This window comes from Quercus suber, unplaced genomic scaffold, assembly GCF_002906115.3.
Source record: "Quercus suber isolate HL8 unplaced genomic scaffold, Cork oak 2.0 scaffold_573, whole genome shotgun sequence".
Lineage (NCBI taxonomy): Eukaryota > Viridiplantae > Streptophyta > Magnoliopsida > Fagales > Fagaceae > Quercus > Quercus suber.
The window spans coordinates 480,199-493,214 of record NW_027070018.1 but is presented as its reverse complement, the minus strand read 5'-3'; the positions used below and the strand labels follow the sequence as shown (position 1 = coordinate 493,214).

Here is a 13,016-nt window from a genome sequence, read left to right as displayed (position 1 = left end):
TTTTGATCAATCAATCTTTGAAGTTTGTTATTAAAGATTTAATATCATTTTTATGGACTAGGCAAAATTTTAGTCAAATTTAATTAAAGAATTTTTTTTTTACCTAATTCGTTTTTTAGTCCCCCCTACGCTAGATTATCTATTTGTTTACTACTTTATTAAATACTAATTATTTATTTTATTTTATTCACAAACAAATAGGACGATCAAGATAGGTCAACTAATGACCAAGATCAACTAGTCAACGACATAGATCGACCATCCCACAGCCATTGCATACTTTGAGAGAGAGAGAGAGAGAGAGAGAGTTATTGCAAAAGGGAAAATGAAAAATCTTATTACTCACTCGCTATTGCACACTCCATACATACTTCTTTTGAACCTTCTTCTTTTTTAAAAAAATTATGTTAAATTACCAATTGTCCTAAAATCTTAAGCTATTAAGAAATAGTGAATTTAATCACTTAAACCATAATTCTAATAGAAATCATGTTTTCAAAAGTGCGTATGATGAATGTGTAATGGTAAGTGTGCTAATATCATTACCGATAATAAAATATTTGTTTTGTTTAAGCAACAATATTAACTAGTTTGGACGACCACGCTCTATAGCTCGAAGTTCTTTTGGATAGTTACAAACTAATCCAATACTGTGCTTTTTTAAGTTGGTCGGTAGAATTTTATCTGGACTAGCAGGATAGCTAGTCCATCTTCGAGCTAGTTCATCTTCGAATTGGTCAGTAAAATTTTAGTAAAATGAAAAAGCTACTTTCTCTCTCTCTCTCTCTCTCTCTCTCTCTCTCTCAGGTTTCTTAAACCACTCATTCCAACAACAAGTGGATCTCTCACTGCCCAACCAACTTTCAACTTTAATTGTTCAGCTGACCCCATTTTTTCAATTTTCTTGCTATTTTCAGCCTTGGCTTGCTGTGCCACCTAGTAATGTTACATCACTTCACCCCTCAAAACAAAGTTGTCATAATCAGTGGCGCAATCAACTTTGTCGACACAAACATACAACTATATTCTGTACCGATCTCCTGAATTGACAGAATTGTTTTTCATAAAGAACAAATTGATAAGGTTACATGATCCACAATAAGATAGGAAAAAGAAATCATTTTATTAAATAGTGATAAATAGACCACACACACGTTTAGTCCTTTTCAGTAGTTGAGACTAGAGAAGAAGAGATCATTTAGCACCTTTAATAAATTCAACCCCTTCTAACAATGCTAAATTGCTAATAGATGAAGTATGTTATTCACAGAGTACTCACTAACAAGAGCTAATATTTTTCATGCCACCCTTTCCTAATTGGTTAAAGTGGACTCCTAAATGTCTGAGTTCCACACAAACAAGTGGCGGCTAAAGCAAAGCTACATCTAAGAATCAAAGTGTATTCAGATACATGTAAAGGGAGAATTGAAGAAAAAAAAATGAAATATGGTAACTTCTTAACTTGTAGGTTGAATGGGATAAGCTATTGAGAGAATGAATAGCTCAGCCAACAATCCTTCAATGAGATATCAGCAGTACTACAAGCAAGCAAAGAATAAAAGTCTGAACTTCTCGGGGCCTTTGGGAAATGAAGAATTTGCCTCTTCATCTTTAACATGGAAGAAAGCCTACAGAAGATAACTACCTGTCTTCATGTTTTTGATCTCTTCTGCTTTTGAGGAACAAAGCGAACCCCTTGTTTGCCAAGCTCCACAGTCTTCACTTTACCGTCATCTAGGGTAACAGATAACAACGATGTGCCTTCGATTACATTGGTAACCTCTCCCTTATGCCTGGATAAAAATACAAGGAAATACAATTTAACCCACAATGTACAAACATTGCTCAACAAAGTAATCAAAACATTGAAGGATTTATAGCACAAGTTCATCGGAAATAGAGACCTTGAGTTTATATCAGAAAGGCATTAATCATTAATTTATAATGACATTGCAATAAAACAGCAATGAACGCTTCATTCTTCTTTTTCCCCTTTTTTTGTGAAGGTGGGGTGGGGGAAGGGGCACAGAATTTGGTGTGTACAGAAAGGCTTGGAGAGAAGAACAACTTCAGCCTAAAACTCACTGTTCCTCATGGGCTGTGTTTTTCTATATTTTTCCTTCATCATGAATGAAAAACTTACCATGAATTGTCAGATGACTGATGAACTTCAACTCTCTTTCCAATTGCATCTTTACCCAACTTTTTCAGTATCCAATTAGCGTCCATGATCTCATCCATCAAATTGTCTTGATTCAACTGTGTCACATCTTCATCGTCATTAGATAATGTTTTATCCATGAAGGGAGATGGTCTCCTTCTTTTTGACCTTTGGCCCTTGATAGAACTCCTTTCTTCCTCAGGCTGAGGAGAAGTTTGATTTTCAACAGTGGGTTTCTTAAATTTGAACCTCAGCAAAGGTTTGGAATCTTTTGGCAAAGAATGCGAACCAGGTGCCTGACCATAATCATCATTACCTTCATTGTAAGTCTCAGGCCTGCTTTCTGATGGTTTCCCCAGCAAAACCTTGCTACCTCTTACTTCACCCAAAGATCCTGCTGCAGCTGCATTTCCTTCATTGTTTCTCTTTCCCAATGAAATTCGTGTAGGCTCTTGAGTACTATTTTCATTTGCATCAGCACTACTCAATCTGCCAAATTTGGGGTTTGAATCAGAAACATCTGATCTAACTTTTCCCAACTTTATCAAATTTCCTTCCTTCCCAGCAACCTTCAAAAGTTTCACTTGGCCAATGCTATCAGTTCTGTCTCCTGCAAATTCATCCATTAATGAGAATCAGAGGTATACTGAGAACTAAGAAGTTGAGGAAGCCAGAAAGAAAAAAATAAATAAATCCTACCTTTACCATCTCCAGGTTTAGCAGTGCCAACCTGTCTATCTGCCATAAAATTGTCACTCGTCTTCCACTGGCTTGTACTCACATTGCCTGCTAATGAACATGAAACCATGAGTCATACGCACAGAGGGAGAGAGGGTAATATTTATCATTTGTCAGTCTCTACATAAACAATAAAGTCAAACAAATTATATTAAAAACAAGTATTTTGGGTTCCTTCTTGGTATAATATGCAAAACAAAGAAAAAGCTAAACAATAGAACCAAAGAAACAGGAGCATAAAAGAAACAATTTACATAAATGAGATTTTGAAAGTGAAATCTATTACTAAACGAAGCTGAAAAAAGGATGGGAGGACAATAAGAACCATAAGACATTTAATGAGGAAATATGGGGAAGAGAATAATGTAGGTCAGGCACTAGGTATATACAATCATTATAGTAGCTATTAAACATCAGTTTAAAAGTTATAAAAAGATTTTTTTTTTTATCGGTTAAATCATTAGAGTGCAAAAGGAAAAACCACAAAGATTAACTGATATCAATCATCAGCCAAAAGCTTGTGTCAGGATAGTCTAGACCGTCACTGTAAGCCGAGAATGACAGACAATATAGTGTTATATATATATATATATATAAATGAGGAAGACAAACTATATAAATAAGGTGTCTCTATTCAAATGAGGAAGATAAACTATATTGAACCCATGAGAACTAAAAAAAGCTTGTTGCAATAACTGCAAATTCTTATTAAAGCACACACAAACAGGAAAACACACTAATCAATCCTCCTCTTTCACCTAATAAGCTCGCAATAATCATCCTCACCTAATTATAATTGATAATACATAAAAAAGAAAAGTTAAAAATTGTAGGCATACCATTGGAGGTCATCAGATCCTGTTCTCTTTGGAAGCTTGAAGCATCAGACCTAGGAGAGTTGGTTACATTTATTTTTCGAGCACCTAGATTTATAACTAACTTCTTTCCTTTCACATTTTTTGACTTGTTAGCATGTTTTCCAGAGTCCTCACCAGTATCTAAAACATGAGGCTTATTACTCTTAATTCGAACAACTCTAGCAGCCTTATCTTCGTCACTCACCATCACCTCATCAACAAACTTGTGTTTCAAAACCCCAGGCTGATTGACCGTGCAAACCCCATCAGTATGATTCAGAGTTCCAGCCACAGAAAAAGAATATTTTTCTGGTCTATGGGACTGCTTATCATCATCATTCTTGTCATCATCCACACTGTATCCAAAAGACTGGGTATCATTATGTCCTTCAAAACTCTCATGCGATTCTGTTTTACCAGTCAAAGGTGCCTCATATACTTTTTTCTTTGCATTCTTCTTATTTGAATATTTCTTTCCATAATCCTTGGCTTTTTTTGGTGACTTCTCAGCTAACCCTTTGAGAGAAAACTTCAAGGACCGGCCAAATTCATTCTTTAATCTCACAGGACCATTTTCTTCATCATCTGAATAAGGTGATATGGAAAATATTTCTTCTTGGGTTGGCAAACCTGCAGCAGCCCTCAAGTTAGAAATCAAATCCCGATCAGCTTCGTCTCTTCTCCTCCACAGTTCTTGAATAGCATCCTCAATACCCTGGACCTGAAACAAAATTTTAGGTACAAAAAAAAAGAGTCAAACTCAGCAACCCCTAAAAAAAGGGACAAAACATGTGCAAGAACTCTCTTTTCAACCAAACCTGATAGCATTCCCCACGACATGTGGGGCATCTATACTGTAGATTTCCATCCACTTGAAACTGCAGATATCTTTCATCACTGCAATACATTATTTCTGGTCATCAGCAATCTAATATCAGAAAGTTAAGAACTAATTCACCTACTTTAGAACTCAAAGCGAAAAAAAAAAAGGTTTTACTTCTTGAAGGGTCAGATCAGTTATATTGGGAGTGATTTCTAAGGTCAGGGTTCAATATATGCTACTCCTACGCAAGAAACATAAGAGCTAATAAAAACAGGAGAAAATGAGAGATTCCATCAAAAATTCCTCACTGATCTGATATGTTCAAGTAATCGTCACATTCTTGTTTGATAGCAGATAAAGAAGGTGCAATATCAGAACATTTAACAATTGCAAACAACCCTTTAATTCTTAATTTTTTATTTGCTTGCTTCAGAAGGGTCAAATTAACTATACACACACACACACATACATAAATATTTAATAAATAAATAAAAGTAACTTCCTCCAGTTGAACCGAGTTTCAGTTGATTGTTTTGGTATTGCATGTCTTGATTTGTTGTAGATTGCTAAAGCTGGCGTTAGCCACTCTCATGCAACTACTAGCAATATCTTTCAATAAACTAAAAGAAATATTTGTTTAAAAAAAAAAAAAAAAAACTTTAACTTCTTCAATAATGTGTCAATAGCCTCCCCTTATGGTAAGTAAACAGCTTCCTTTTTGTTCTTTCCCTAATCCCTGGCCTTCCCTGAAAGGAGGAAGTCATCTTCCTTCACCAATGTCAGACAGCACTCAAAACCAGCTTATTATTGATTTTGTAGTGGGCTAGGGTTCAAAAATTTTATTTTAGGGCTTAGGATTGTAGAAGAGATGTAGGATTTGTAGGTTAATTAACCGGTCAGGGAAGGAAAGAAAAGCATGAGCCCTGTTAATTGAAGAAAGAATGATGCCGGAATTCAATGGCAGCAGCCATTCTGATGGCTTTGAGGTTGGATTTTAAGGATTATTTAATGGATAAAAAATTAAAGAACCTTAATTTTATGGGTTTCAACATATATATCATTTCAAGTTGTGAAGAGGGAGGTTCTGTACTTTAAATGTGAACAGTACCAATAAACAGGGCACCAAAGCAGAAAAAGGACTAAGACAAAACTAGCAATATTCACGTAGATTTCAATTAAACTAGCAATATTCACGTAGATTTCAATTACAAAACCTAATAGGGAAGAAGAATTATCATTATCACAAACTTTTATCATGGTAACCAATCTTTAATAATGATCCATCCTCAGAAGCCTGCAATAAAACATGTGAATATAGTTCAAACACATTAGGTCTATCAAAGAACAGAGGCATGAATGAAACCTGATGCCATCACACTGGCAATGCACCCAGCGCTGGCAAACATCACAGCAAACCATTGGTGTTGATTCTGAATCTCTATATACCTACAAAATTGGAGAAACACATCTAGTCAAGTTCTTTTTTTTCTTTTTTCCTTTCTTTGGATAAGAGAGGTATCATATATCAACACTCTCACACATACACGTACACACACACACAAGGAAACAACAGATTGCAAACACTAAAGAAGTTACATGCATGCATGTACTTTCCCTATGGGTCTTAAAAACATGACCTCACCCTCCTCCTTATTCTTACAAATGGAGGAAGTGTCATTTGAGCTAGAGCACATTGGCTACATACGTACATGCACCACTATAACACATTAACTTTTCCCCCTCATCAAAAAGCATCAAACTAAACACATTAATCATAAACAATGCTTTCCAATTGAATAATGTAAAAGAACATCAGAAAGCCCATGAATTTTATAAAATAATAATAATCAATACCTTCAAACAAACAGGGCAATAATTTCCCTTCACAAACAATCTTCCACAAGCATCGCAGCAAGTGTAACCCAGAAACCACCTGTAAAGTTAAAAAGAAATCATGAAAAGGAGTACTCAGTTTGTGGATAAGTACAGATCAAGGTCATAAAAAAATTGGTCAGCCATCATCCTTGAAAATGCAAAGAACAAACATAAAACTCATAGTGTGTAACATCACTTTACTCTGAACTTCAAAATAGAAGTGAAAACAACAATAAGTGGCATTAAGTTCCTTTTCTTTATACACACGCAAATCATACGTTCATACAGAACCTCACTGTAACCCCTTGTTTTTTTTTTTTTTAAGTACTGTAACCCCTTGTTTATGGGGAAAGAGGGGCGCCATTTGGTCCAAAAAACCATTGGCAATTTAATATACAGGAGCAAATAAAATCATAATTACATAAGAAAATCATATAAACTAAACAATAAACCAAACTAAAACTTCCACAGTGGATTGAATTGTTCTCAAAATTCTTTTTGATAAGTTGTTCTCCAAATTCTCATATTGAGATGATAGCTCACACCAAAAATGAAGTCCAACCAACAAACAAAGCTCTAGAAAGCCTGATGCACATGAAGTAGTGCCAAAACCCAATATTTAGATGTTTACAACTTATTCATCACAATATCAATGAACATCAAATTTATACAAAAGAACCTATTATATATGTGAACTTTGATTATAACAATCAATACCTTACACTTGAGCCATTTCCCGGGACATTGGAGCCACAGCTGTGACACCTTGTATGTTTTGGGCACAAATAAGGCCCAGCACTGACATTCTGCATTATCAAAAAACAAATATGAGTAACCTCTTTTAATCAAGATAACAGAAGTTCAGAACCAGCATTTTACACCCTACCTTGTGAGATGGCTGCTGGCAGTAGCAATGGTGAGCCCCATCGCACCTTTTACAGAACATAAATTTATTTGGGTCTCCAGTTTTCAGGCAAACCTAGAGAAATCAGAAAGCAATAACGCGTAAGATCAAGGAATATTAATTATAAAGAGAGCAGAGCATGTTAAATCAACTATGCAATCAGCCAGTAATGAATATTTATCTAGTGTGAAAACACCATGTAACAACCAGATATGCAGAGCATCAGTTAGTAAATATAAGATGTTAATGCAACTCTAAGGGCTAGACACCTTAGGGCAGCAAAAAGGCTAAAACTTCCAGAATTTCTACAATTTAATTGAAGGTTGTGATAAAATAACACAACCAACTCATGTTACATGATGGACAGAAGAAATAATTATTTTGAGCATTATTCTTGTACTGCACATAGAGGAAGAAATCCATTTGGGAAATATAAGCACTTTAAACTCATTTCTTATGGACTTACACTGATCTTGATTGCTACTTGCTCGTTGAAGAGGACATAAGCTTTCATGTTATAAGTTTCCAGTTAATTGATGTGATTTGTATGTTAATGAAAATTAGAATCAGTGTAATGCTCTGGATCATCTCAGTTCATAAGACTTCCTCTTGTCCATTTTACTAGCCTATTGACCATGTTTTTGTGTTGTTTTGCATTTGCAATTTTAATTTTCTTTATATGAAATGTAAAAGTAGATGCATTGGAACTGATTGACTGAAAAAGGTACAAGGGCATATTGTATGATCATAAGATATAAGACATGATATGATGACACACTGTGTTTGTGGTTATGTTGTACCATGTACTTATATTGTGCTAGTATTACTGAAACAAAATAATAATTACACAATAAAAAAAGGGAATAGCAGAACTGGATAAATAGCAATAAACTTCCAATTTAGAGATTCAAAGAAAAAACTTTGACTTTCAATCATAAAAAGACTTAATAACAAGAGTTCACCAGTATTGCACATTATAATTTACCTCACAAATCCGACAAGAGGGACAGACCCATGAACTCCAGTGAAATAGATCTGCAATCAAGTCCCGCAAATGAGAATACACGTAGCTTATAGGGTCATATATAGTTTTGGTCAGAAAATCTTACCTCTATGTTGAGCCCAAGATTTCAAGCAGCTCCTGTGATACTTCTTGCCGCATTTCTTGCATGGAAGCATCCTTCTTGCTTTCTCACTACCTTCATTTTCACCAAAAAAGCACAGCCGGCACATTACATTCATGTTAGACAGACCCTGCTCTTCTCCAGCTTGACCTCTTGAAACATCCTGTTTAAACAAAACCCAATCAATATAGTAACGTCAAGGAATAAGAACATGATATACAAACAAAGAATCCCAAATTGCACATAAAATGAGTAAAAAACTAAATCGATTGCAAAAGAAAATGAAAGACACTCTGCTTACAACCTCATTTGGCATCGCCAAAAGGGTTTTTGTTTCAAATAGTATTCTCTAGATCTTCTAGAATAAAGGGTGCAAGTCCATTTTCAATTCTCTAACACATATATATGTTTTCTAGATTTTCATCGCAATAAAAAAAAAAATAAAAAAAAAAGGCAATACAAACATCCAACAGGATACAATTTAAAATTTTGATGAGAAATGAATGACCTAAACCATCATTGGATTTAAATTTCAAAATAAGAAACAAAAAGACAATATCATATAACTTATAGTTCACAAACTCTAAGCTTCATACAATTTTAAAAGGGAATTTTATACCAAACTCCAACTAACTAAAATGCATGAAAATGCAAATTATTTATAACAAAACTCTACATCAAAGTGAAATATGCAACATTATCTGCCATTCAAGGCTTCAAGCTACAAATACAACACTGAATAACAAAAATATATTATTTCCTACACATAAAGTTGCAAAATTCATGCTTCAACCAAACCTAATTTGCCAAAATCCACTACAATTCAACCCCAAAATTCAAGCTTCAACCAAACCTAATTCACCAAAATTCACTAAAATATTCAAATTATAAACCAATTGAGAACCAAGAAACAAAAAAAAAACAATATCATATGAAATTTTAAAGGTGAATTTTATACCAAACTCCAACTAACTAAAACGCATGAAAATCCAAATTATCAAAACTCTACATCAAAGTGAAACGTGCCACATTCTCTGCGATTCAAGGCTTCAAGCTCCAATTAGAACACTGAATAGCAAAAATATAATATCGAGTAACCACCAATACAAACCTAAATCTTTTTATATGTAACTTTCACAAAATCATAAGTGAAAACTCACAGATATAAATATAACAAACTATTTCCTACACATAAAGTTGCAAAATTCAAGCTTCAGCTAAACCTAATTTGCCAAAATCCACTACAATTCAACCACAAAATTCAAGCTTCAACCAAACCTAATTCACTAAAATTCACTAAAAATTCAAATTATAAACCAACTGAGTAGCAAAAACCTCACCACGGCCAGATCACCGGACTCGAACCTCCTCGCGTAGTCCTCCGCAGCGACCATAGCAGCAGCCGCCTTCTTCTGCAGCGCGATGCGCTTGCTCTGCGCGGAGGCAGCAGCAGCCACCTCATCCACCACATTTCCCCCGCCGCCGCCGCCACCAATCCCTCCTCCACCTCCGCCGCCGTCCACAACCGGCGGCGGAAGCAACGGCGGCGGAGGCGGAACCACCTTCGGAACCAAAACCTGAACCGTATCTTTCCATCCTCCTTCTCCTACTCCTCTCTTCTCCCTAAACCTAATCCCCAACGGGTCCCTCAGAAACTCCTCGATCCTCGAAACCTCCTCCGCGAACTCCCCCCTCGCCTTCGCATTCTCTAGCCCCCGCGGAAACCCTAGCTGACAGAAACAGATTCGCCGGCTGCAAAAAACACACACACACAAATTTTCAAATTCAAAAAACACAGCTCTCAGAGCCGCGAAAGAGAGAAAGAGAGAAAAAAGAAAACACACAAATATTGGCTCGCGCTCGAAGTGTTAAGAGAGAGAGAGAAATAAAGAGAGCGAAAGAGAGAGAGAGTGAAGGGTACCATGTAATTGGGCAAGCAACGTGAAAGGCCATGTAGATGAAAAAATTGTTGGAATTTGAATTATTTTTGAGTTTTGGGTGAGTGAAGTGTTAGGGATCGCTCGCTCGCTCGCTAGCATTTTTTTTTTTTTTTTTTTTTTTTTTTTGTGGGGGTTCAAAAAGTTTTAAATATAAAAAATAAATAAAAAGTGAAAAATAAAAAGGGGGTTTGGTTTTTGGAGGTTTTTTTTTTTTTTTTTTTTTTTGGGGGGTCAATTTAAAGCGGCCATGGATGGGTTATGTGTGTGTGTTGGGCAGGTTTATGATGTGGGAGGGATATAGGAAGGAATGGGGGATTTAAACGCAGAGTTTTGGGGGGATAGTGTGCGGGAAGGTAGGATCTAATCAGAGGATGTGTGAGCAATCAGAATCAGAGGTTGGGTTGAAAAAGTCAGAGAAGAAAGGTTATTATAAGCCAATTGGGAAGTAAAGCCGTATTAGGATTGATGATTTGATGTTTGCACACCGGTAATATTTAGGAAAAATACTTAAAATAAGAGAATATATATATATATATATATAATTTGTAGATTTGATAAGTTGGGATTGGTGGATGGAAAAAAAATGATAACTATGGTGGACGTGTATATTTGATAATTTTACCAATCACAACTTATTATCTTTTATATATAAGTATAATAGAATTTTAACTTATGGGTATAAGAGACTTTATTACTAAAATATCAATTAAGGTATGCATAAATCAGGTTGAATTGTGTTAAGGTATTTAGTTGTAAACACCAAACTACTATGTTAGATTAGGTGGTCAAATTAAAGTAATTTTGTCAATTCTAAAATATAAATATAAATATAAATTAAATATGTGAATTTAAACTAAGTCTTGAAATCCAAAATAAATGAAACTAATCCATTTAAAAATACATAGTTCTTTTATTAAAAAAAAAATTATAATTATTATACGAGAAGAAAATGAACAAAGTGAAAACATGTAAATCTAATTTGTTCATGAGCTCGAGTTTACCTCCTATTTAAAATAATATTAAATGAGGATTTCTTAACTTTTAATTCATAATTCAACTAAACTTGTTTACAAACCTACCAATTAAAACCAAAAGGTTTTTTCAACATGCCTCGAAGTCTTTTTTTTTTTCCTAATCATTATCAAATTCCTTAACAATTTATCATATTCGCACATAAGAAAACGAAGTAGACCACAAACTATCAAAATATGATCAATGTATTGATGATGTTTATGTTTAGGTCAAAGAGCCTCTTATCTTTTTTGGAACTGTTATTTCTAGTGATGAAGCTCCAATTCACTCTTAACTTTTATGCTTTATTGGGTATAGTTTTGGAGAAGCGTGATGGAGATAAATGCGAACTATTTAGTAGTTAGTACCATAGCTTGCCTCTCACCTTTCAGTTCGTTGCAAGCTTGCCTAAGGTGGGGGGAGGATGGCTCGTTTTCTCCACTTACAACTCACAAGGCTCCCATTAGCTGATGGGCAGGGAGTATATATATATATATATATATATATATAAAATTTGTAGATTTGATAAGTTGGGATTGGTGGATGTAAAAAAAATGATAACCATGGTGGACGTGTATATTTGATAATTTTATCAATCACAATTTATTATCTTTTATATATAAGTATAATAGAATTTTAACTTATGGGTATAAGAGACTTTATCATTAAAATATCAATTAAGGTATGCACAAATCAGGTTGAATTGTATTAAGGTGTTTAGTTGTAAACACCAAACTACTATGTTAGATTAGGTGGTCAAATTAAAGTAATTTTGTCAATTCTAAAATATAAAAATAAATTAAATATGTGAATTTAAACTAAGTCTTGAAATCCAAAATAAATGAAACTAATCCATTTAAAAATACATAGTTCTTTTATTAAAAAAATTATAATTATTATACGAGAAGAAAATTAACAAAGTGAAAACATGTAAATCTAATTTGTTCATGAGCTCGAGTTTACCTCCTATTTAAAATAATATTAAATGAGGATTCCTTAACTTTTAATTCATAATTCAACTAAACTTGTTTACAAACCTACCAATTAAAACCAAAAGGTGTTTTTAACATGCCTCGAAGTCTTTCTTTTTTTTCCTAATCATTATCAAATTCCTTAACAATTTCTTATATTCGCACATAAGAAAACGAAGTAGACCACAAACTATCAAAATATGATCAATGTATTGATGATGTTTATGTTTAGGTCAAAGAGCCTCTTATCTTTTTTGGAACAGTTATTTCTAGTGATGAAGCTCCAATTCACTCTTAACTTTTATGCTTTATTGGGTATAGTTTTGGAGAAGTGTGATGGAGATAAATGCGAACTATTTAGTAGTTAGTACCATAGCTTGCCTCTCACCTTTCAGTTCATTGCAAGCTTGCCTAAGGTGGGGGGAGAATGGCTCGTTTTCTCCACTCGCAACTCGCAAGGCTCCCATTAGATGATGGGCAGGGAGCAGCTAATAATTAAACTGATTGCCCCCCCACCCCCAGCTTATAAGGTATTCTATGTGTGTATATATATATATATATATTATTTTTATTGAATTGTATGAATAAGGAGTTATTTGAAGGGAAATGTTG

General features: G+C 34.4%; 1 protein-coding gene across 2 annotated transcripts; it reads right to left on the bottom strand.

The window, feature by feature from the left end:
* Positions 1-1,180: 1,180 nt before the first annotated feature.
* Positions 1,181-10,540, bottom strand: LOC112017988 (uncharacterized). Of its 2 annotated transcripts, none has more exons than XM_024050493.2 (13): positions 10,404-10,540; positions 9,823-10,234; positions 8,468-8,645; positions 8,344-8,393; positions 7,341-7,433; positions 7,172-7,260; positions 6,434-6,512; positions 5,943-6,025; positions 4,575-4,653; positions 3,739-4,477; positions 2,861-2,950; positions 2,144-2,771; positions 1,181-1,793 (listed from the first exon to the last, which is right to left on the bottom strand). In XM_024050493.2, exons 1-13 carry the CDS (start codon positions 10,433-10,435, stop codon positions 1,652-1,654), a joined length of 2,694 nt encoding a protein of 897 aa, XP_023906261.2. In that variant the 5' UTR covers positions 10,436-10,540; the 3' UTR covers positions 1,181-1,651. The 2 variants fall into 2 exon arrangements, with proteins under 2 accessions (XP_023906261.2, XP_023906262.2); XM_024050494.2 differs by having other exon boundaries at positions 2,861-2,947; positions 10,404-10,539.
* Positions 10,541-13,016: the final 2,476 nt, after the last annotated feature.

Coding starts and splice junctions, on each gene's coding strand:
- LOC112017988 (XM_024050493.2), bottom strand. CDS start 10,435: ATGGCCTTTCACGTTGCTTGCCCAATTACATG. Junction 6,513..7,171: donor GGAAATGGCTCAAGTGTAAG/GTATTGATTGTT, acceptor TTAACTTTACAG/GTGGTTTCTGGGTTACACTT. Junction 1,794..2,143: donor CAGTCATCTGACAATTCATG/GTAAGTTTTTCA, acceptor ATTTTTATCCAG/GCATAAGGGAGAGGTTACCA.